At 45.2% G+C, this 24,371-nt stretch overlaps 1 protein-coding gene across 1 annotated transcript; it reads right to left on the bottom strand.

The window, feature by feature from the left end:
• Window positions 1-4,174: 4,174 nt before the first annotated feature.
• Window positions 4,175-24,371, bottom strand: LOC119178133 (uncharacterized). The gene is made up of 5 exons (XM_037429295.2): window positions 24,169-24,371; window positions 21,245-21,396; window positions 10,226-10,293; window positions 6,947-7,033; window positions 4,175-4,602 (listed from the first exon to the last, which is right to left on the bottom strand). The coding sequence occupies exons 1-5, from the start codon at window positions 24,283-24,285 to the stop codon at window positions 4,466-4,468; spliced, it is 561 nt and encodes a 186-aa protein (XP_037285192.2). The 5' UTR covers window positions 24,286-24,371; the 3' UTR covers window positions 4,175-4,465.

A 24,371-nucleotide genomic window follows, 5' to 3' on the forward strand; every position in this document is an offset into this window, starting at 1 on the left:
CTTTTTTTCTTCTTTTTACATTGCGCCAAATCAATTTCACAGTCCAAACACAGTAATCATATTCCCCTAGTCTAGAAAACCTAAAGGTATTGACTTGCATTGATCAACGGCTTCTTGGCCAATCTCCCTTAGTGGGTGAGAGCCACAAAAGAAAGGAACAAGCAAGCTAGCAAGCAAATGGACGGCAGAGCGCTTCGAAGCTCATACTTAATAGAAGTGTGCTAGCCAAAAGCCTTTAATAGGGAGTTGAGTGTGATCGGGGTGACTGGAACGCCATCGTTTAAACATTTGGTGCCGAAAAACCGAGATTGAAAACCAACAACCTACGGACGGCTAACGGTCAACTGCACCGGCAGACCGACTGAAGCCGAAGGGGACGTCGCGGCGAGCATAGAACACGAAGATTTTAAGCAATGCAAGTGCTCTCCTCGCTAACGACTCTGCGACTTAAGAACAGCTCTATGCCGTGTATGTCAGGCTTAAATCGAACAACGACGAGCTTCATAATGTGAACGTTAATTTCGAGCGCCAAATTTCTCACCAAGAGTTAGAGGCTGAATATAGCACTGCCCTGGAGTATAAAGACAATGCTACTCACATTCTAGCGGAGCTTAGTAGCAGGAAAGATCGCATGCTACGGTCATCGATTACAGCCGAAAGAACGGTCGCTAAAACAGTCACAGCACCATTAGACGGAACTGAAGTTAGACTGCCTAAACTGACAATAGCGCTATTTTCTGGGAAACTGCGCAAGTGGACCAAATTTCGGAAACAACGAGATCAAAATGTTCACAAGAACATCCGCATAATGGCCACAGAGAAATTCTATTGCCTGCGACTCTATTTGAAACGAGAAGCTGCATTGATAGTAGCGGGCTTTCCGACGACTGAGAGCTGTACAACGATGCCATCACCGTGCAACAGAGGTACTTTGGTGACAAGACTCGCCTAGATCAAGGTTATTTTGCGAAGCTATAACGTGTTGAGCCCTGTTTGTTCGTCAAATAAAACCACAGCCCTGCGCAACTTGTACGACCAAGTTATTGACGATATCCGAGGTCTAGAGACTCTGGGTGGGCATAAGTTATCCCTTATTCTCGTATGTTCTTTGTGACATTTTCTGCATGCTTTTTCGCAGGACATAGTTGTGCAGTACTATCGATCACGTGCCGTCCATGCAGAACGTGACTCGAGAGGTGATGGTAGACCCATAGGACTGGATGGTGATTCCACACAGCTACGAGTTAAGTGATTCGGGAGAGCATGAAGGTCACTTCGCTCGATGCCGCGGCCGCTTTTACGAAATGAGCGCGCTGCTCAGAACTCTCCAACCGCGCCTCCCCGGGGATGCGTTCTACCGGTGAAGGGGATAACCGGGAAATTCTTACAACATATAACGAGCTCACTAAACATTTTTACCTGTCTAGAAGGATTTTCCTTCCACCTCACAAAAATCTAACCCGGCCCCAAGCACTTACATTAAGGCTTTTGCAAACGCGGATGTACCCTGACCTATACCCAAGTAATCTTTGTCCACATTGTGGGGAAATAGCTTCATTAGAACACATGCTCTGGCAGTGCACCAAATTCGCTCATATATCGAACATCACCTTTGCCAGATGGGAGGCGGCAATCCGCAGCTCATCCTTGGCAGATCAGCTCTGGGCTGTCCACCAAGCCCGCGAGGCGGCTGAGGAGCTTGGCATCTCAGTTCCCACGTGGGAGCTGCCCGCAAAACAGTGATCTGTGTTTTGGAGGACCAAATAAAAGTTTATCCAATCCAATCCAGTCACACACTATGAAGTAAGAATTGTGACAGTTGTGTCGCACTCGTCCTGCGTGTGTTTCGTGCCTCTTTTTTTCTGTTTTAGCAGCGTGGTTTAAGTGTCGAGCGGTCAGAGGAGTTAGTCCGCGCCCTTCCAGCGTGGGAACATTTCGTGCGCGCTTTCCGCTTGAGCTGCGTGCTCGAAGTGTCGAGCTCCTTGCCTTTTTTCGCATGATATTACAATTTCCTTGCTGTAGCGTTCGTTAGTTCACCCTTGTGGCAAAACAATTAACAATAACCACTCGCACTTGTGAAGACACCATTTACTTTCGTGTTATACTGATTTCTGGACATAGGAATCAGTAACAGATTTATTTATTCATTCTTTTTCTTATCTATAGCGATAGTGGTTACGGATACTGATGACGGCAGCTGCAGTGGCGGACAACTTGTGGTCTCATAACAGCTTTCATTTCTTTTGTTTCTTTATGTCTGTGTGGTAATAAGTGCAATACAATCAGGAACCTCCACAAACTAACCCCGATCCATTGCGCGAAGTGTCCACGGCTTCAAAAGAACGGCAATCTATTTAGCCAGACGCAGATGGCAGCTCTGGTTGTCACCTTTGTGTTGCCGTTGTCTTCTCATTGTCTACGTAATTCTGGGACACATCCTTTACAGCTTCTCTTTTCATCCACAAAATGTACGCGAGGGTTTCCTGTGGTTGTCTATTTTGCGACATAACTAGCCAACCAGAATTCTGTCATCTACCAAGCCCGCGATGCAGCTGTCAGTCTAAACCTGTCAGCTCCAACGTGGGAGCCCTGAACGCGTTCGCGCACTTCATGCAGGATAGCAATAAGATCATCGCACTGCGAAGCAGGATTTCGTGCCTTTGCTATGTCACACGTCCGTCGTAGCAGTCATTTGGCACTATGAGTGTGTGGATGCTACGACCACTTGTGTATTTGGAAAAAATGTCTAACAATTTAGAATACATGACGCCCTACTATGAGAGGACGTAAAGCCGTCCCAGTTGCCACTGAATAAGGCCAAGCACGGCAGACCAGTTGATTGGTCCTCAAGACCCTCCGGGTCCGCGCTACGAGAAACAATAATGGCGCTCCTATTCGCTTCATTTTATACTCTACACATACTTGAGTTTCTCGCTACAAAGCAATTTATGTTAAATAATGCTGAGTAAGACAGCTGATCAACTAGTGCAATATTATTGAATGAATTAGCATTTTTTCCTTTATTCAACCGTTACGTTTTCTTTTTCTTTGCGGAAAAATGAGGTAGCTGTGGAGTATGTGAAATATTTGAAGTTACAGCGCTTTATTGCGACATCTTGCACAGTTATTCTAAGTATACATCCTCCTTTTTCTCTTATTTTTGTGGGGGGGGGGGCGGGGGGGGGGGGTTGTGTTAAAGATGTAGTTGGTCAGCCTGACCACCGAAATGTATTGTCTCGTTTTTCTTATAATCTGTTCATGTGCATTTGACAAACGTCACTTCCGGAGTGGACGTTACTGATGGAATACATTTATATCTCTTCTCGCACTTCTATGATAAAAATGATGCCAGTGAAGTGCCACTGAAGCCCGGCACAAAAACATTTTCATTTTGAATGAATGATTTTGAACTTAGCGTCGATTGATACTTCGAGCTCCGTTTATGAGTTAAAAGAGGTTCTTTTTTTTTCTTTTTTTCGAATACGAACTCCGAATGTCTGTGGAAAAATGCCTGCCAAGCTCTTGTAGGAGCTCACCCAAATTTGTCCTAATGTATTAGAATTATTACACTAAGCCAAGGAGCTTAGGACTCGTGTGTGTACGCTTAGCATAGACGGCTTGTTCTGCAAGAAAGCTGGATGGCTTTTCAGTGCACAGTTCTCATCTGCGAAAATATAAATTTCCAATCTCGAAACCCCTAACTCCCTCCACCGAGTCGCTGTGTCTGAAAGGATTGCGTCATATCACCAAGTTTATTTGTATTACCAGGAGAGCTTGTTAAACACTTCCAAACAAAATATAAAAGCTGCGCTTTGAAGAAAGTAAAAAATGAACAAGGTATTCGAGCGCATTTCAATGAGAAGCATGTCCAGCTATGATACTGTCCAGTACTTAGAACTCCTTAAATATCATTGAGTACTTTTTACTAGTTTTTGTTATATATTGCATGAATTAGTAGTTCGAAATGTGCACGCTATGGTGGGACTACATCTGAGGCCTCTGTATAATATCACCCCGGATGAGGACGGCACACTCGATCCGAAGGCAAGTCGCTATCAGCAAAAAAATAAAGCTGCCGCCCAAGTGACCGCCGAATAGTCTTTCATATTTATCGTTTTCGATATAGAAACCTTGCGAATACTCCTATAGAAAGAGTACTTGCTATACAATAAAGTTCAAGAAAATGATTTTCTTTATTTTTCCAAGACCACACTGAAGCTACCAGTAAGCGTGAAACTAGCCAATGACGGAAGACTTTACTACAAAAAACACCGAGAGAGAGAAAGAAATGAAAGGCTTCGAGGTTAATCAGGTTAAATCTGTTTCGCTACTCTACATAGGGAAGGGGTAAAGAAGAAGGAAAGAATAGAGAAAAAAATGGAGGTAAATTCATACGCTAGCACGCTTAGCAGCGTGTACCACGCAAGCCCAGAACATAAAGCACTAATAAAGTGCAGAGGCGATACTAAAGATTGGAGATCAGAGGACCGCAGGATTCCTCATCGTATGCCGGATTCTGCATGTCACAGTTGTCCTCATAATAGTCGAGGCAATGTTGAGGTACGGCCTTCAAGTCTTTCGGGTTCATCCACAGGATGCACTCTGCGAAAATGGCAAAGAATAAGTGTCAGTGCACCTCTAATTGTCCTTCGAATTGAGAAATACCTGAATTTTTTTCTGCTGCTGCCAAGTGTTCAAAACAATTTATTTATTTATTTATTTATTTATTTATTTATTTATTTATTTATTTATTTATTAGCGCAACCTACATCGCCTAAGTGGGTTTTCGTAAGGGAGTGACGAAAAAAAAGCAGTATTACAGTCAAAGCAAGGACATGTTGGCGCCGTCGAAAATGGCATACGTTTGCGCAGCAGCTCCTGCACGTTCACAAAACGCACACATCTTGTAGTGACGAATAAAAAGCATTGGATAGAATATCAACAACGCATGCATCCAAATCATTGCATTCGCGAATGGCAAAAGGGAAAACAAAATTTGCAAAGGCACCAGTACGACAGCTTCAAATGCAGTGACCACTTTCTGATGTCGGGCAGTAGTTTTTACGTTTTAAAATTATTGGAGCGATAACGTTTTTCTGATAAGCCGAAAAATCTACGCATCTACACAATGAATCATAATGAGTGGGTGAAGCTACGAGTACCATATTAGTGAGTAACCTCTAGTTACCCGAACGTTCCCCATACAACGTATATTGAGTGTCCTAAAATGTCTATTGAAATGTACACTTATTTCGCCTTCACTCGTGTTGGGCAATTCAAGGAATAGTTAGAAATGTGCTGTAGTGAAGGAAATGCTTCGTAAGTGCATAAAAACCCGCCATCCTACCGGTTCTAACTAACAGGAGTAATTTCTTCGGGCAGTTAGTGCTCGCCGTGTTTCTTTGGGTTACAAATTTTGTTAAGGATTCCCAATATCTAGGCACATTTATTTGACATGAACTTGACGATACTCTTCTACATAGGTTACTTACGCCGGTAACAGTGATCTCCGGCCTTATAACTAGCCTATGTTTACGTTAAAGTCTGTTGCAAAACCTTGTTTCATGTCTCATATATAATTCGACTAAAACAACGGTTCTATATCATGACCACAACGGAAGACAATGCTTGTTCCTAAAGAGCTCCGCTTCTAAATTGAAATCGTGTTAGTGTAGCAGGCATGCGAGGAGGGCTCAGATATTTTACCAAGATCAGTTCTACGTATGGTGCCTCTGTGTCTTAATAATTTTCACTTCAGCCATTACTTCGTTACATCTGCCCTTGATCACGTTAGGTACCGTAGCTCGTCCCTTTTTTTTAAAATTTATCTATCGTGATGTTATGAATGATGTAAGACGAATTCGTCAGGAATCCCTTGAAGTGCACTAAAAGCTTCCTTTTTTTCTTGTGAACTTGTTATAAAGTACAAAACGCTCTTTAAAGACAACAGATGGCGCCTATTCTCATGTTGTCGACTACCGACCGAAAATGCACAATTACAGTTTCGCCAGAGTGACGAAGGAAAGACAACTAACATTCAGGCAACTCCTGACAAAGAACATGGCACTCTATTTGCAAGAAGTTTCGTCTTCGGGTGATGGCCTTATGTAACGCATAAAATGACAAAAATTGCTGCTCCACCTACCAATATGTTTCATGCAATCTAAAAAAACTCTTATGAGGTGAATTTCCAGCGCTTGAACGAAGAGAAAACCATTTTTATGTTGTCTACTTACGCATTGTTTCCGTTGCCTTACGCTATATTAGTTGGCGAAATTTGGATGTTCTCTGCTGTATGTTCAAAGGTTTCCCACATCGTTTACGTTATTCAGTAAGCACGCAGTTTTAGCCAACCATCAATAGCTAGGCTAAAGCGATGGATATGGTCATCACGTGATCGCGGCGCTCGCTCCAGTTGTCCACACTGTAACAGTATTGCGGTACTATAGAGTGCAGCTATGTGTCCTAAAGACATGAAATCAACGTACCACACCCTCACAAGACACCATCAGACGGAATAATTCTTGTCCACGTATCTATGCGTCCATGGCACACATCTATTCGATGGCTCTACATGGCTATCCATATGAGCAGGATCAATCGCCGTTTGCATGTTCGTATGGTTGCGTATAATATCGGCCTCACACCGTTTCAGCACGACAAAACAAATTTGTTTCTAGTGCACCGGCAAGCCATCGGGTAATTATTGCCCCACATATTGATTTCGTCATGGTGCCAATGACACAACCAGACGTTCTACTTCACACAATGTGATGATGGTGGCGTCGTGCCGGAGCGTGAATCGTTACTAACAGAGATACACAACTCAGTGCCACGTTGCAGAATTTCGCCACTGTAACATCACAGGAATTCGCCGTTCAAGACGGCTTGTAAAGATATTTTGAGAACGCTAGCAAGTAGATCTCGTTCAATTTTTGACACTTACCTTGAACATTTTTGTATGGGATTTCCAAGACAGTGCAATGTTCGTTGTCAGAGTAGATGAAATTGGCAATTTGCTCACTTCCGTCACCTGAAAAACAGGCCAATGAAGAGGCATCATTTATGAACGAAGAGCAGACAACGATAAGACACTCAATACATGGCGACCTGGTGAGAACTTGTGTACCAGACGTGCCGTCATTCAGGCTTTCCTTTGCACCGAGTAAACTATTTCAACAGGAAGAGGTTAAAAGCCAAATGAACTCACAAGAAGAACAGTATTTCATTTACACCCTTTATCTTTTTTGTTGAAGTACATGCAATGCCATGCCCTGCTCGACATGGTGGTTTAATGGTTATTGAAGTCTACTGCTGACTCGAAGGTCGCGTGATCGAATCCCGTCCTCGGCGCATTTTCCCAGAAAAAAAGCGCTGGAAGCCTATGCTCTTCATTTTTAATGCTAGTTAAACAACACTAGATAGTAAAAGTTTCCGCAGTCCTACAACATTGATTCCTCCACTATGAAGTTTCGCGACGTGAGACCTAAACATTTGTTTTTATTGAAGGGGCCCAAAAACACTTTTTCAAGTAACCATAGAATGGATTCACTAAAAGAGCTCATTGCCACACCAATTGAACACCACGGAAATTTTAGGAATCCATCCAGTACGAGTAGAGTTACAAATATTTGTCACACGCTGCAATCGCCTTCTCTCTTTTCTCGTCCCGGCGAAAGCACTGGAGGCTAAGCAGGTAGGGACGGCAGTGGCAACGAAAATGCATGACGCGCACCTCGGGACCTTGAGTGCTTTTTTAGGGGCGAAGCTCCTTATAGCGGCACCCGTTCGTCAGTCGTAGTCGTGGTCGTAGTGTGTAACCAGTCTTACGTTTTGACCTGCAAGGTGGTGCCGGTGGGAGATTTCTCCTGTGCGTTGTTGAACAATAAAAAATTCGTAGCGGGCGCGTTAACTAAAAGCCGAATTCTCCTGTATCTCATTCCCCATTAGCAGCCATTGGCATGTACATTTAGCACTATCTGACAAGAAAGGGTTGCTACGTTATACTCGCGGGGAGTAACCTCCTTGGTTTTAGAAAGGTTTAGTGAGCGTTGAGCCGCAGTGCCATGAATACAGTGAAGTAGTAGATGCCATGAACTCAAAGTGGTTAAAGGTAGGAAGTAGGTACGAAGCGCAAGCCGTAAGAAAGTAAAAGCCGAATTCCCCTGTCTCTCATTCCCCATTAGCAGCCATTGATATGTACATTGAGCGCTATCTGACAAGAAAGGGTTGCTATGTTATACTCGCTGGGCGTAACCTCCTTGGTTTTAGAAAGGTTTAGCGAGCGTTGAACCGCAGTGCCATGAATACAGTGAAGTAGTATATGCCGTTAACTCAAGGTGGTTAAAGGTGAGAAGTAGCTACGATGCGCGAGCCGTAAGAAAGTAAAAGCCGAATTCCCCTGTCTCTCATTCCCCATTAGCAGCCATTGATATGTACATTGAGCGCTATCTGACAAGAAAGGGTTGCTATGTTATACTCGCTGGGCGTAACCTCCTTGGTTTTAGAAAGGTTTAGCGAGCGTTGAACCGCAGTGCCATGAATACAGTGAAGTAGTATATGCCGTGAACTCAAGGTGGTTAAAGGTGGGAAGTAGGTACGAAGCGCAAGCCGTAAGAAAGTAAAAGCCGAATTCTCCTGTCTCTCATTCCCCATTAGCAGGCATTAGTATGTACATTGAGCACTATCCGACAAGAAAGGGTTGCTACGTTATACTCACCGGGTGTAACCTCCTTGGTTTTAGAAAGGTTTAGCGAGCGTTGGGCCGCAGTGCCATGAATGCAGTGAACTAGTATATACCATGAGCTCGAGGTGGTTAAAGGTGGGAAGTAGACACGAAGCGCAAGCCGTAAGAAAGTGTGCGTGTGCCACCTCTCGTTTAATCCTTGTAATGTCCGCTGGATGGCGGTGCATATGCGGAATATATGATGAAAAGATGCGAGATGGTAATACTTGGAGTGTTTAATAGATGGACGAATGGACACACAGACAGATGCATGGACGGACTCACGGATGACTGCACCGACGAATGAACGCATGGACGGACGCAGGAGCGGATGCATGGACGAACGCAGGGACCGACGCATAGATGGACGTGCGGATGCACGAACAGACGCACGCGCGGACCGGCGAATGGACGCACGGACGGTCATACAGACGGACGCATAGACGGACGGAAGCAAGAACGAATGGACGGACGGATGCTTCGCCCCACTCTCCATCATTCACTCCGTGGATATGTTGCCATTTTTTTTTCCTTCAAATACGCGGCTTTTTTTTTTGTGTGTGTACGTGATCGCGCACGTGAGAACAAGTCGCAGCCTCCCGCGGCGATTCCTGTAATTACTGGGAGCACCATGTTCTAATCAGCTAATGGCTGATATATGACCTATTACGAGCGGCTATTAAGCGTATTCCGTCATTTATCGAGAGAAGAGAAAGCATTTTAGATTACTTTGATAATTTATTGTGGATTCCAGGCTGCATGACGCGCTATATTATTTGGCTGGCTTGTTCTCGAGAGCCTCTATTACCAATGGGCAGTGTTTTCTGACCACGCTCAAAAAGTGTTGCGGGACCTTTTTAATTTTTGCATACGCTGAGCTTAGGTCTTGATATCCAGCAACGCATCAAGTTTGCCTCTTCTTTCTTTCTTTTTTGTCGCTACGCCTCCTTGTTTGTCTTCTTATCGAATTATTACACTTGTACTTTTTCTTTTTATGCAGTCCCAATGTGACTTTTTGAAAAGAAACATTTCATGTTAAATATAAATCGCGGTGGTAAAGCTGTACATCGCAGTTTTGATGTCGACGTTCTTATCCAACCTTATTTCTTCGTCGAAATTTAACTTTGAGCCTCATGTTCTTTTTCTGCAACAGACCAATCTTTCAGGGACACCTAGGACATTACCTGGATTCAATTATGAATAAAATTTTATTTGATTCAGTAAGTGGCTGTCTATACACAAGGCACCGGCCTTATCAGAGACTGAACAGCTTACTGCTGGGACAAAATTTGGAGAGCAAGTTTTTATTAACGTTGAGTCACCTAAAAACTTCGTCCACAATTTTTTTCATTGCACGTTTTCACCAGCATCCGCACTTCAGCCAGAATTCTACAGCGCAGTAACGTTCGTTAACTTGGTGCCCCCTGTAAGTGTTGTTCATCGAGTGGAGTAATAAAAATCATTACTTATTGTAATCGGTGCATATCACTGCACACTTACCGTCTTCTGGCGTGAAGACGGTCTTGTCCGGGCTAGGTCCTTCTCTCAGATCGAAGGTGACGTTTCGCCTAAAGAGAGTTGTTGTTAGACATTTGTTTTTATTGCTTTTCGTTTATCACAAAAATTGTCACGGAGCTTTCAGCTCAAAAAATTTTTTTCACATTGTCGTTTAGTAGCTGATGGCTTGCGCGCAATCACGTATGGGGGCCAAATCACAAATGAGAAGATCGTATGACCACAACATTCCTACGGAGACAGATTACCAGGCAAGCTGCATTCACTTTTCTGCTGTAGACATTTTTTTTAAAGAGCGAAGTAGGCGGTGACGTTCTTCCGAATTCTCCGCTTTTGCGCTGTCCTGCTTTCACTGCTGTATTCGCGTTACGGCGGCCGACACCTCTCCAGTTAGTTGGCTTTTCCTCTGGGGCATGAACCAAGTGCGCCGTCTAGACGTCTTACCTTTTTCGTTTTCTAGCATTTCTCTACGTCATACTAACGCAGCGCCACCTCAGGAAGACCTAGGCAAACGCCGCCACGCGAGTGCGCTACGCCAGCTTACTTAAGTGCAGCGCACTTTATGGGACTTGGCTCTCGTCTCATGTCCCTTTTAGTCATGATCACATTACCAAACTACGTCAAAACAGGCCGCTGCAGATCAGGTCCATTCAAAATTGCCGCAATTCTTTTTTCTGTTGAATAATTCAACACCGAACGGAGTTTCGGAGAGTTTTCGCGCGTGTTAAGCGCTTTCTCTTTTCTTTCGTCCCCACGAGCATGCCAGAAGCTACATAACAGAAGATGATAAGGGGAAAAGACGCTAAGTTACGAGTGTTTCGTGACCTCGACTACGAGTCTCTCTGCCTTTCTCTATCCCTATGGCTCTCCCTGGATACACTCTACCCCGCGGATCAATTACGGTGCACTCTAGTGTTGCTACAGTGTAATTTCAGCCCACGCCCCGAACGTTGACGCACCTTGTAACAAGAGGCTCATCTCATCTAAATGCCGTTCTCCAGCTATGAGAGCCCCGCCGCGGTGGTCTAGTGGCTATGGTACTCGGCTGCTGACCCGCAGGGCGCGGGTTCGAATCCCGGCTGCGGCGGCTGCATTTCCGATGGAGGCGGAAATGTTGTAGGCCCGTGTGCTCAGATTTGGGTGCACGTTAAAGAACCCCAGGTGGTCTAAATTTCCGGAGCCCTCCACTACGGCGTCTCTCATAATCATATAGTGGTTTTGGGACGTTAAACCCCACATATCAATCAATCCAGCTATGAGACAATACAGCAATCTGCTTCACGGTGACAAATCTGCCCTATGATGGCCCTCAGAAGAAAGGGAGAGTGAGTTTATGCATGAAAAAAGGGTGCTTAAAAAAGTGTCAACTTCACACTTCGCTTGTGATATTTCTTCGGTGCGCACCACTGCAGGGTTTCCATGAGCGGTTCACTGTGACGTCTGCTTTCAGCTTTAAATGTTCTTTCACCAAGCAAGATGGCATATTCAGGATCCAGTCATTATTCGCTTAACGCCACTAAACTATTATCTCGTGACATAACGTCCCACATTTGTCTTGCAGTAACAGCAATATCTACAAAAACTTTTCGTTTTCACACTGTTTGTGTAGATTTAGATAATACATCATATATGTCGGATTCAAGTTTCTTCAATGCTTTATTTTTTATCAATCAAGATGGCTGCAAGGATCAAAGGCTTGCTAGCTTGACAAGGGTCCCCACCACCACACACACTTCAGACAGAGTTTGGCAAACTTTATAACATCCCACTGAAATACTAGCCACAACGGTAATAAAACAAACGCAAAAACAATCATTAAACTCAGTCGAGGCAATGTACGAATAAAAATATTTACATATATATTCATATTTGAGGTTTCACTCATAAGCATGCAGGTACAGAACGAAAGGTAGGGAGGTCAACCAGTCAAGGATAACCGGTTTACTACTCTACAGGTGAGAAAGTGACGGGGAAGATTAAATGAAAGAGAGCAAAATAAAAGAAGAACACGGGGATAGCACACCACAAAGCACATGAACAACACGTGGTCAGTAAGAGTCCAATTATCTGGCGTGAAACGCGGCATCACTCTCCAGTAGGGTGAATTGTTAGACGAGTTGGTTCATTCTTACGGTAGCTTTTAGAGCGAATTAAAGACTAGAAACAGACAAGCGCAAACTATCAACTGATTTTATACGAAAGTCATATACATACATATATGTGAACAAAGTCACGGTCACGAGTCACATTAAAGAAAATTGGCAGATCCCACATACAGTGGGAATCGATGATATGCGAAGCACGAATGAGAAATGTTGAATGTCACTTTAAAATGAGCACAACGTTTCCAGGTGGAGGTAAAGTATGCCGTACATGACTTCCGTGTCATGATTGTCATGTTTGAATGTGTGGTTTACCTTCGCCATCTATTCACGTCACGTGATACCAAACTTAGTATATGTGGAGCTAGCGAAACGACCGTGAACACGCTATGAGCGTGGTATGTAGTCATGTTCTTACATGACACGCGAGCCAGGATTATCATGTTTGCACCAGTCGTCATCTATTGACGTCACGTAACACCAAACTTGGTATATGTGGAGTTAGCAAAATGGCCGCGAGCGCATCATGAAGGGCCCAATATACTCCAATGTAGCGTTGACACGCGCGCACGCTGGGCTAGGCAACGCTACTTTTGCAAAACGCGAGCACTCAGTAGTCTGGGTTTCAGCGCGCGCGTGAGACGCATGTCACGTCGGCTCCGTCGGAAATCGATGAATGTTGTGGACTTTTGGCAAATATCCACCAGAAACTGGTTTCAGCGTTTCGGCGAAGCCATCAGGAACCTCTGGATACCTATTTTATCCAAGTAGGCCCATTTTCCGCCAATCTACGACTGGTTGAACACCACGCGACGCCCGAGCCCGGCTAAGCCTAACGCCGACGAGGCTTACGCCCGGGCTCCCCAGCCATGGCAGCGTCCACGAAGATAGGCTACGACCCCAGCACGATGCAGTGGGTTGACATCGAGGTGGCAGAAACCCGGGAAGACCCCATACCAAGTGAAGACGAATATTTTCAGATCATGGTTCGCCAACTGCAAGAAAAGCTCGCTAAAATGAAGCCCCGAGGCTCGACGGCCGCCGCCCAGCCACAGGCTCGCAAAACTGGATCAACACTCGCAGCTTGCGTTGAGTCCCCGCGGCAGCTGGAGACGTGGAAGCCAACACACACGCCTCGAATCCGGTCGGACGAGTTGGTTATTGTGCTTAAACCAAAAATAACCATGGATCTGCACGCTGCGTTCGGCCCAGGCGGGATTGGCACAGCAGTGCAACGCTTCACCGGCAGCACCACGAATGCTGGTATCTCCGTGTGGCCGGTGTGGGACCAAAACATCGTTGTTGTAGGTGTGAAAACGGAAAGCCTGGCCTCGAAGCTCATCGGGGACATCACGCTGACGATCGGGGACCGCCAGGTACCATTTCAAGGACATTTGAAATCAGCCGGAGAAACCTGCAAGGGTGTCGTCCCCATCGCAGACAATGAAACTTCGGAATCCCTTCGACGCAAGCTCGAGTGGATCGACGGCGAAATTTTGTATGTGCGGAAACTCGGAACATCCAATGTTGCAGTGGTGACCTTCAAAGGACGCCGCGTTCCAAGATTCATTCACTACTGCTGGGAAAACGTGCCAGTGCGCTACTACAAGAAAACAGTTCCGGCATGTTACCGGTGTGGAACGGTGGGCCACAGACCGGATGCGTGCCCCAATCCGGACAATCAGCGGTGCATTCACTGTGGTGCGAAAGTGGAACTCACTCTGGAGGGCCCAGCGAAGCACGACTGTCAGCCCGAGTGCCTTATATGCGGTGAAAACCATTTCACCGGCTCAGCGCAGTGCATCAGAAAATTCCGGAAGGCATGGAAGCCCACTCTAACACAGCGGCAACACGGACTAAAGAACAAGCAAGAAGAGCCCTCAGCAGCTGTCAGGACTGACGAAAAAGCGAAGCGTATGCATAACAAGCCCAAGCCGATCAAAGCCCCAGCCGGACAGAAGTCGAGGCCGTCTACCTTCGGCGCCGAGTATTTCCCGTCACTGGCAAACCCGCCCAAACAGGTGAGTGATTGGGTAGGGGTCTCCTCTCAGTCTCCCACCACCACCACTGCTTCCCCCTCCAATCCTGAAATTTTAAAACAATTGGAAGCCATGAAAAAACGCATTGAAACTCTGGAACGCGAAAATCGGACGCTGAAGGCGTCGCATGCTGCTACTCCTCCACCACCGTCGGAACCGGTGGCTATGCACACCTCCGACTGCTCGGACGATGAGCAGGACACTCAGTCAGACGTATCAGGTAACACTAGTGTGTCTAAAACTGTAGTAGGTGCTTCGAACGACATAGAAGGTCGACTAAGCAGACTAGAGGCTAAACTTGAGGAGCAGAGCAAAATGATCCTAGAACAAACCAAGCTTACAGTACAAGACATTATTCTGCAGCAGCTGAACCTATCAGTTCAAGCCGCTATGCAAGACCTCAAGCAAAGCGTTTTGCCAATTCTCACAGCCAGTGTACTACAAACCATTCAAAATTGGCTCACACCCCAATTGGACGAACTCAAAACTAGCATTAAGACAACATAACAACCCCGACGCAAAATTGTTCATCGTAACCTGGCGAATTCTGAATCCGAGAGCAACATAGCCCAGTCGTTAACAAACCAAACTGAGCCCCCCACGCCTCTCCAGGCTCCCACGCTGGCTGCAGTGGCGAAAATGACACCTCCTTAATAATAAATTTATAATGGCAGGCAATGCTAAACAGAATAATAAAAGCTCCAAACAACAGCAACTCGATATTTTCCAGTGGAACTGCAGGGGGTTTAAATATAGGAAAAAGAGGGCCACTCTTAACCTTTTCCTGCAGAATCAATATTTTACCCCTGTAGTTTTGGCGCTACAAGAAACCTGCTTACAGGCGAAATTGCCTGGTTACAACTCATTTCAGGGAAGTGCGTCCACCTGTGTTCTCGTACACAAGGAGTATACCTCTTGTCAGATAGACCTTGATCTGTCAGAGGCGCATGAATACACAATGGTCAAAGTCCTTCTCAATAAAAGACGAGATCCTAGCTTGTACATTCTAAATGTATGCAGTTCTCCAAAATCTAGGCAATGTGTCTTCAACGAAATGTTTTATAAAGCGATTAAGGAAGCATATAAGAACACTCTGGTGATTTTGGGTGACTTTAACGCTGCCAGCTATCATTGCAGTTACATCCGCGAAGTCCCCAAGGGACGTAAATTGGCAGAACTCATATCCACTCTTCGTCTATCGCTTCTCACAGATCCAATGAAACCCACTAGAATCGGGAATTCTGTAAACCGAGATACTTGCCCGGATCTATCACTGACTAAGAACATTTCCTACGCAACATGGGAAAACTTAGAAGAAACACTCGGCAGTGATCACTCTCTCCTAAGAATCACACTCTCCGGCAACATAGGCCATAGAACATGGAGCCAAGCTAAGCTGACAGATTGGACAGCCTTCCGCTCACAGGTGATCCCCTCTGTGCCAGGGGCGGGAGGATATACGGGATGGGCAAAACAGCTCCTTGCAGCCAATTCCAAGTGTCTTAAAACTATAAAGACAACGGAAGACACCCCCGCCGTCGATAAGTACCTGCTCAACCTTTGGGACGCCCGCAGAAGCTTAACTAAACGTTGGCGGAAAAACAAATTCAACCGCAAGCTTAAACTTAGAATAGCAAAGTTGAGTAAGCAAGCGGATGAATATGCTGCACAACTGAACGAATCCAATGGGATAGAACGGTGCAATGTTGTAGCTAAAGAAATGAATACAAGGAAAGCATGGTGCCTTTTTCGAACTCGCGTGGACCCCGCCCAAACCCGAGGAGAAGCGCAAAAGCAGCTCCGTCGAGCCGTGCACAGTTTTCAGGGAACCAACTCCCAGCTGGCTGATGATTTGTGTGCTAGATACCTATGTCGCACCACGGATCCCAACAGGAACGCATATGAATACGCAGGTAGAGAAAACAGTCAGCTCGAGGCCCCTTTTGAAATGTGCGATCTGAAAGCAGCACTGAAAAAAATGCGCAGGGCACTGCCCCGGGCCGAGACCTGATCACGGTAAAACTGTTAGCAAATCTGTGAGACGATTCTTATCGGCATCTATTGCAGTACATTAACGCGATCTGGGATGGCCAACCACTGCCAACTGAATGGAAAACAGCAGTTGTCACATTCATCCCCAAACCAGGCAAGCAAATCAGCATGGACAACCTCAGACCTATATCATTAACTTCATGTGCCGGCAAATTGATGGAAACAGTGGTTAGAGAACGTCTCGCCACGTACCTCGAGAGCAAGGGGCATTTCGCAGATTCCATGTTTGGATTTAGGCCACACCTGTCTGCGCAAGATATCCTCTTGCAACTAAAACGAGACATTATCCAACCCATTCCCTCGACGCACAACAACAGAGTGATCCTTGCACTAGACCTTAAAGGCGCATTCGACAACGTTAAACATGAAAGCATCCTAAAAACTTGAGTAGTGTCCATTGCGGTAAGAAAATATTTGCCTACATCAGAGACTTCCTCTCTGAGAGACTGGCGTTCATTCGCATAGATGACAAGGAACATGGACCATTCAAAATGGGGACGCGGGGAACCCCGCAAGGAGCTGTCCTGTCTCCGCTGCTATTCAACATTGCCATGATGAAGCTCCCGCAAGCATCGGCAGTAGTGGAAGGAATATATCATGCAATATACGCCGATGATATAACAATCTGGACGAATCGGGGCAGTTTAGGAGAAACTGAAGACCGCTTGCAGCAGGCCGCCTCCATTGTGGAGGACTATGTGGCCCAGTGTGGGTTGCAGTGCGCTCCACCCAAATCTGAATTCCTGCATATCAGAGAAAATATTAAAGATAGGACGACCCTGAACTTGATGGTATCAGGATTAACAATACGAAAGGTTTCAGAACTACGAATCCTTGGCCTTCTGATTCACAACAGAACAAAAAACAGCACCACGCTAGACAAGCTACGGAAAATTGGAGAACAGGTAGGGCACATGATCCGCCGAGTGTCAAACAAGCGCGGGGGGCTACGAGGAAGGGACGCGATTCGGCTCGCCAATGCTTTTGTAACTAGCAGGATTCTATATTCAATGCCGTACTTACGAATGATTAAACACGCGAGAACAGAGTCGATGCTATTCTTAGGAAAGTAATTAAGCGCGCACTTGATTTACCCATCAGCACTTCAAATCAGAAACTCTCCGCATTGGGAGTCTTTAACTCTATACAAGAGCTCCAAGAAGCCCACCTCACAAATCAATATACGCGTCTTACGCAGACGCCCCCCGAGGGCGCCTACTGGACCGCCTCTTGATCCGGCACGAATGCGAAATCGAAAACGCTGAGCGTATTACTGAACTTTGGAGAACAAAACTCTGGGTGTCCCCGCTTCCCCGCAATATGACCAGGGAGGCTCACCAGGGTAGAAGGCAAGCGCGCGCGGAGGCACTTGAACAACGGCTTGGCTCCCGTAATGGGGTCTATTACGTCGATGTGGCCGGGCCGTCACCTAGGGTATACTACATGGCGGCGGTAATACATCAAGGAACGCAGGTGGACGGCCTCACTTTCAAAGCCACAAGCTGAAGTAAGGCGGAGGAGGTGGCCATTGCACTGGCAGTATCCCATGCAAACTCAAAACAAATAGTTACAGACTCTCGAAGAGCCTGCGAGAGCTATCTTGCAGAAGAAATCTCTCCATTGGCTAATAGACTTTTAAAATTCAGCATCAGGAACCGCGATCCTACCCCAAAACGTCTTATATGGACTCCGGGACATCAGGAACTACAGGGTAACGAGGCTGCACATGCAGCGGCCCGCGTACTTACTTCCCAAGAAACTCCCCGTTCCCCTGATAGACCTGAACGTCCCACACCTTTAACACGGTTTCGTGAAATCAAAGAATACTACATTGAGCAACGCCGCTTGTATCCCTCACCAGTGAAGGGACTCTCGAAAACGGAGGAGCGCATCCTGCGGCGCCTACAGACAAATACGCTGCTCTGTCCAGCCATACTCAAATATTACGACCCAAAAACAAGTGGGCAGTGCCAGTACTGTGGGGAAGTGGCAAACACTTACTATATGGTCTGGGCCTGCCAAATGAACCTAAAATTAACCCCTTTCCCAACCCCACCAAAGTGGACTGGGAGACGACCCTACTCAATAGCTCCACACTAGAGGAACAGCGAACTCTAGTCCAGTGGGCTCGGGTGGCGGCCTCGACTAATGACGTCCCGGACTAGGGATGTCAACCAGCCCGGTGGGGATAAGGGCTATCTGGCACAGCCAGCATCAATAAAGGTTTTTTCCTCCTCCTCCTCCAGTAGTCTAACACCTGGTGCCACCGGCGCGACCAGCGTCCGTCAGCGCGGCCCGACGAAAGTGGCACGAAATGCGACATGCTGCATTTTGCGCCGATGCGTTAAACAGACAACACGGCGTCTCCCTCTTTTTTTTTTTGATGGAGGGACGCTGGACACGCTGAAACGCGCATGAGTCAAAGCATGAGCCTGGCATCATGAGCCTGGCATGTAGTCATGTTGTTACATGACACGCATCTCACATTTATCATGTTTGCACCAATATCATTCATTCACGTCCCGTAATACCAAGTTTGGTATAAGTGAAGCTAGTGAAACGCCCGCGAGCTCATCATTACCTAGTCATGTTGTTACATAATACGGATGTCATGATTACCATGTTAGTGTCTGTCACTTGTGTTCGCCATGCAATCATATCATACCATACCAGTTTTGAAACATGCCATGTGAACTAAAGCAACACAAGAGCTGCAGAACAATGGAATGTAAATCATTACATTCATGACATCCATGTCAGGATTTTCATGTTATGACTTGTCAGATATGTTTTTCACACAGTCATGTTATGCCATACTAAGATTGGTATCGATACCGTTATCAAAACGGCCAGGAGAGCTAGAGGTCGTAGGCAGCTAGATAAATAGATAGATAGATAGATAGATAGATAGATAGATAGATAGATAGATAGATAGATAGATAGATAGATAGATAGATAGATAGATAGATAGATAGATAGATAGATAGATAGATAAATAGATAGATAGATAGACAGAGACAGACAGATAGATAGATAGATAGATAGATAGATAGATAGATAGATAGATAGATAGATAGATAGATAGATAGATAGATAGATAGATAGATAGATAGATAGATAGATAGATAGATAGATAGATAGATAGATAGATAGATAGATAGATAGACAGATAGATAGACAGATAGATAGATAGATAGATAGATAGATAGATAGATAGATAGATAGATAGATAGATAGATAGATAGATAGATAGATAGATAGATAGATAGATAGATAGATAGATAGATAGATAGATAGATAGATAGATAGATAGATAGATAGATAGATAGATAGATAGATAGATAGATACGCGCAAATTTGCCAAAGTTTGCTAAGCATTTAAAGAAACATTCTATTAGTGGCAAATGCTCAAATAATCTAACTCAGTAGCATGTATTGTGAGAGAGGGCCACGCTCCCCACTTCTCACGCGATCTGTCAATGAAATATGCTTCCTCAATTTCTCGTTCACTTTTGCCCTTTCAATCTTGAGAGCACCTTAGTTCCTGAATCCATGGGTGCGCACCCATACTCCCTGCAATGTAAAGAAAGATTAGAACACGGTGTCCTTCCCATTGAAGCCTTATGATCTAATAATCTATTGTTCAAAGACCAATTCATCTGCCCTACATAGCATTTTTCACAAGATAATGGTGTATCATAAACCGTCTTTTTTGCCACACTCGACCAATTGATCCCGCTGCTTGATGTCACACACGTCCTCCAGCTCGCTTTGTCCTGATAACATCTTACCCACAGCCTCATAAATATGGCGAAGCTTGTCTGCAGCAGAAAAAAAAAACACACTATGTCTTGACCAGTCACGAACTTTTTTAACTTATGGGAAACTTTGTCAGCATACTGAATGCTTACAAGACGTGCCCCTTCGTTCCAACTTCATCTTTTGCAAGATCTCTTCGTTTAAGATCCCTAATTGCCGTTCTGGAAACCAAGACTACCGGAGCCTCTCAATTTGCCATGCTAAACTCTCATGCAAGATGTGGACACGAATTTTTGGGTGACGCTTCCAGACAGGTCATCACAACCCCGTATTTTTTACTATTTTAGAAATTCCCGAACAAAATGTGATGATAGGTTTGGCAATACGGGGCGGTACATTCAACATACGTGGCTTCCATCAAAAAATATGTTCAGATCTAAGAACTGTATGTAACCATTGTCGGGAACCTCACAGGCATACTTCAGCCCCGACTCTTACTCTTTGAACACCTTCAAAACATTGATTCTAGTGCTCACACACCGACAGTCTTCAACAAAAAACGTGTAATTGTCCACGTATTTCACCATCACTGAGTCCAACGCAGTCTTCAGGCCATGGTCAACCACACTCAGAAAGATTTCACTCAAAACTGGCATGACCCTCAACCCACTGCAGATTCCCGAGCTCTTAGTGTAAAAGCACCTCTTCAAACCAATAGCAGTTGAGTACACCAGCAGGAGCTCAAGGAAGGTATTCGTAGATGCGCCGCACCTGTCCTGGAATCTTTGTTCATCATCATCTTCTTGAATGCAATTTCTGAAGCCCAGCAGACGTTTGTCATGTGGAAACGCATAGAAGAAGTCTTCCACATCCACACTGAAACCTGACAGTACTTTCGCGGATCCATCAGAAACCATGCCACTTCCTTTCAATTCTTCACTAGGACAGGGTCCACTACCTAAATCCCGACTGTTTAAAAGCTGCTGGGAAATGTTCCGGTAGGAAAACAATTGAGTCATACAAGCTAACACAAGGACTCGATTGGAGCTCACCTTTCATGACCGTTGACCGCTGGCAGAAGCCACGTGTATGTGGCCTTATGGCCTTCTTCGTCAAAGTTTGACCTCACCGTCGTTAGGCAGTCGAGGTCTCCGTCATTGTCTGTGTCGAACATGGCGACAGCAACAGGGAAATTCCTGAACATCTGCAATACGCCACGTCATTAAATTCTAGTGTACACTAATGTCTTGTCGAATATCAAATCATTCAAGCCCGAGTTCTCAGAGTCAGGCGTCTCCGGAAAAACCAGAAAATCATTTCTATGCCAGAATATATGGGGGGGGGATTTGGAAAGAGAGCACATTATGTTCACGCCTCTGGTGTATATATATATATATATATATATATATATATATATATATATATAATAAGGGAAACAAGTGTATACTTAAGGGCTCGTTTTTCGTGTTTACACAATATTAATGAAATCTAACAGACAATAATGCCAAAGAAAGTATAGGGGAAGTTATTAGGCCAATTTTAATATAAATGAGAAGAAAAAAAAGTGGGTGAAAAGAACTCGCCGTGGGCAGGATCCGAACCTGCGACCTTCGAATAACGCGTTCAATGCTCTACCACTGAGCTACCACGACAGCCTTCCCCCCAGCCACTTTATTGGGTATCTATGTCAATTTAAACGTGGGAGTGTCAGTCAGCGCCACTAGTAGCCATGGCGGCGAGTGTGGCACACTCTTTATAAGCCTGTTAGGCGTCACGTAGCACGTGAACTTATTACTAACTGGCAGCTGACCAATAGTCCCTCGTATACAACCTAAAGGCACCAAGTCTGCCAGTACGAGACCCTCGTTAATGAATAAGGGAAACAAGTGTATACATAAGGGCTCGTTTTCTGTGTTTACACAATATTAATGAGATCTTACAGACAATAATGCCAAGAAAAGTATAGGAGAAGTTATTAGGCCAATTGTAATGTAAACTAGAAGAAAGAAAGGTGGGTGAAAAGATAACTCGTCGTGGGCCGGATCTGAACCTGCGACCTTCAAATAACGCGTTCGATGCTCTACCACTGAGCTACCACGACAGCCATCCCACAGCCACTTTATTGGGTATCTATGTCAATTTAAATGTGGGAGTGTCAGTCAGCGCCACTCGTAGCCATGGCAGCGAGTGTGGCACACTCTATATAAGCCTGTTAGGCGTCACGTAGCACGTGAACTTATTACTAACTGGCAGTTGACCAATAGCCCCTCGTATACAATCTAAAGACACCAAGTCTGCTTCGGGCCACGCCGACGGACGCTGGTCGCGCCTGGTGTCAGACTATAGAGTGCTCGCGTTTTGCTAACGTAGCGTCGGTGTGGCCAGCGTGCCCGCGCGTCAACGCTATCTTGGAGCATATTGGGCTCTTCATGATGCGCTCGCGGCCGTCTTGCTAGCTCCACATATACCAAATTTGGTCTTATGTTACGACAATGGATGATGAAATATCCTGGTGCAAACATGATAAACCTGACATGCATGTCATGTAAGAACATGACAACATACTACGCTCATAGCGTGCTCACGGCTGTTTCGCAAGCTCAACATATACTAAATTTGGTATCACGTGCCGTGAATAAATGACGAACGTAAACGGCACATCCAAACATGATTATCATGACACCAAAGTCATGTACGGCATCATTTACGTCCAACTCGTAAAGTTGTGCTGGTTTAAAAGTGACATAACAACATTCCTCATTCATTTTCCGCATATCATCGATTCCCACTGTACGTGGGATCTGCCATTTTCCATTCATCCATCTATCTATCTATCTATCTATGTATCTATCTATCTATCTACCTATCTATCTATCTATCTATCTATCTATCTATCTATCTATCTATCTATCTATCTATCTATCTATCTATCTGTCTGTCTGTCTGTCTGTCTGTCTGTCTATCTGCCTGTCTGTCTGTCTGTCTGTCAATCGATCAATCGATCAATCGATCTAGCCGCCTACGCCTGGGCGCTCCCGCCCCCCTTAATATTCGGTAAGCCAAAATTACTATGAGAGGGTAAGATGGTTTGACCAAAAATGACTCACTGGTCATGACATGAATGATGTCATAATCCCGTCGCGTAGGTCGTCAAGCCCTTTCGCACCAGACGTGGGGCACATACCCGTGGACAAGTACGGGCCACAAGTATGCGGGTTTGTGTAATAGGTAATGACATTTATATTTACTCAGGAATGGCGAGGACAGACATTGGTAATAATAACGCGTGAGTGTCAAGCAAAAGCTTACATTGGTAGCGTTGACCCGACTAATTCAAAGAATATCATGGTTTCAGCGGTAATTAAACACCAGCCTTCTAGGTGACAATCACGTATTCCACCAAAGAGCCGCGCCAAGCCTTGTAACTACTTTCAAATAGACCCTAAAGTTCCTGAAACATCAATGATGGTTGCAGTGCTGGCTATCCAAGTTTACAAACATTACATATGTGCTCATATGATACAGACGTTATGTCAGGTTAACGTTCATTGTAGTTAAGCGCCATTCGCTAAAGATAATTTATGTAGCGGTGTCAAGAGCTACCACCTTGTAAGTGTCAAGGGCACCGGCGCTTTATATCAGCTAACCACTTCGGGCGCTGAGAATGTCTATGATGCTTTTGGCATCGTTAGGCAACTGTAAACAACTGGTTATATGAAACATATGCGACAACTGGTTGCATGAAACATATGTGTCTGTGCGGGCATTTGTGCATATATATAGAGCACTACTTCGTAACGTACCGCTCAATAAAGAAATTACAACACAGTCACTTTCCATTCGCATGCTTAGCATTACATGGATTCACAGAGCACGTGCGATCTGCTGACATTTTTTTTTTCTTTTTTTGTAAACCTTTTTGAAAAGTATGAGCACCACTTGGACTCAGAACACCAGTCAACCAGGGTGTAAATACCTTGAAGGCATCTGTGACGTTGTGCTGTAGACGATGCTTGGCTTCACCCTGTGCTAGGGGAGCGTCTAGCCACAGCACGACGCCGACGACCAAGAGGGAAGGAATGGCAGCACGCATGTCTCCACTGAAAGCTCGTCGCCAACGTTCGCTACTCGGTGAGCGAAGCTCGGCTTACGAGATAACGGCAACAGCTTTTTGAGAGA

This window comes from Rhipicephalus microplus, chromosome 1 (genome assembly GCF_043290135.1).
Source record: "Rhipicephalus microplus isolate Deutch F79 chromosome 1, USDA_Rmic, whole genome shotgun sequence".
NCBI classification, from domain to species: Eukaryota; Metazoa; Arthropoda; class Arachnida; order Ixodida; family Ixodidae; genus Rhipicephalus; species Rhipicephalus microplus.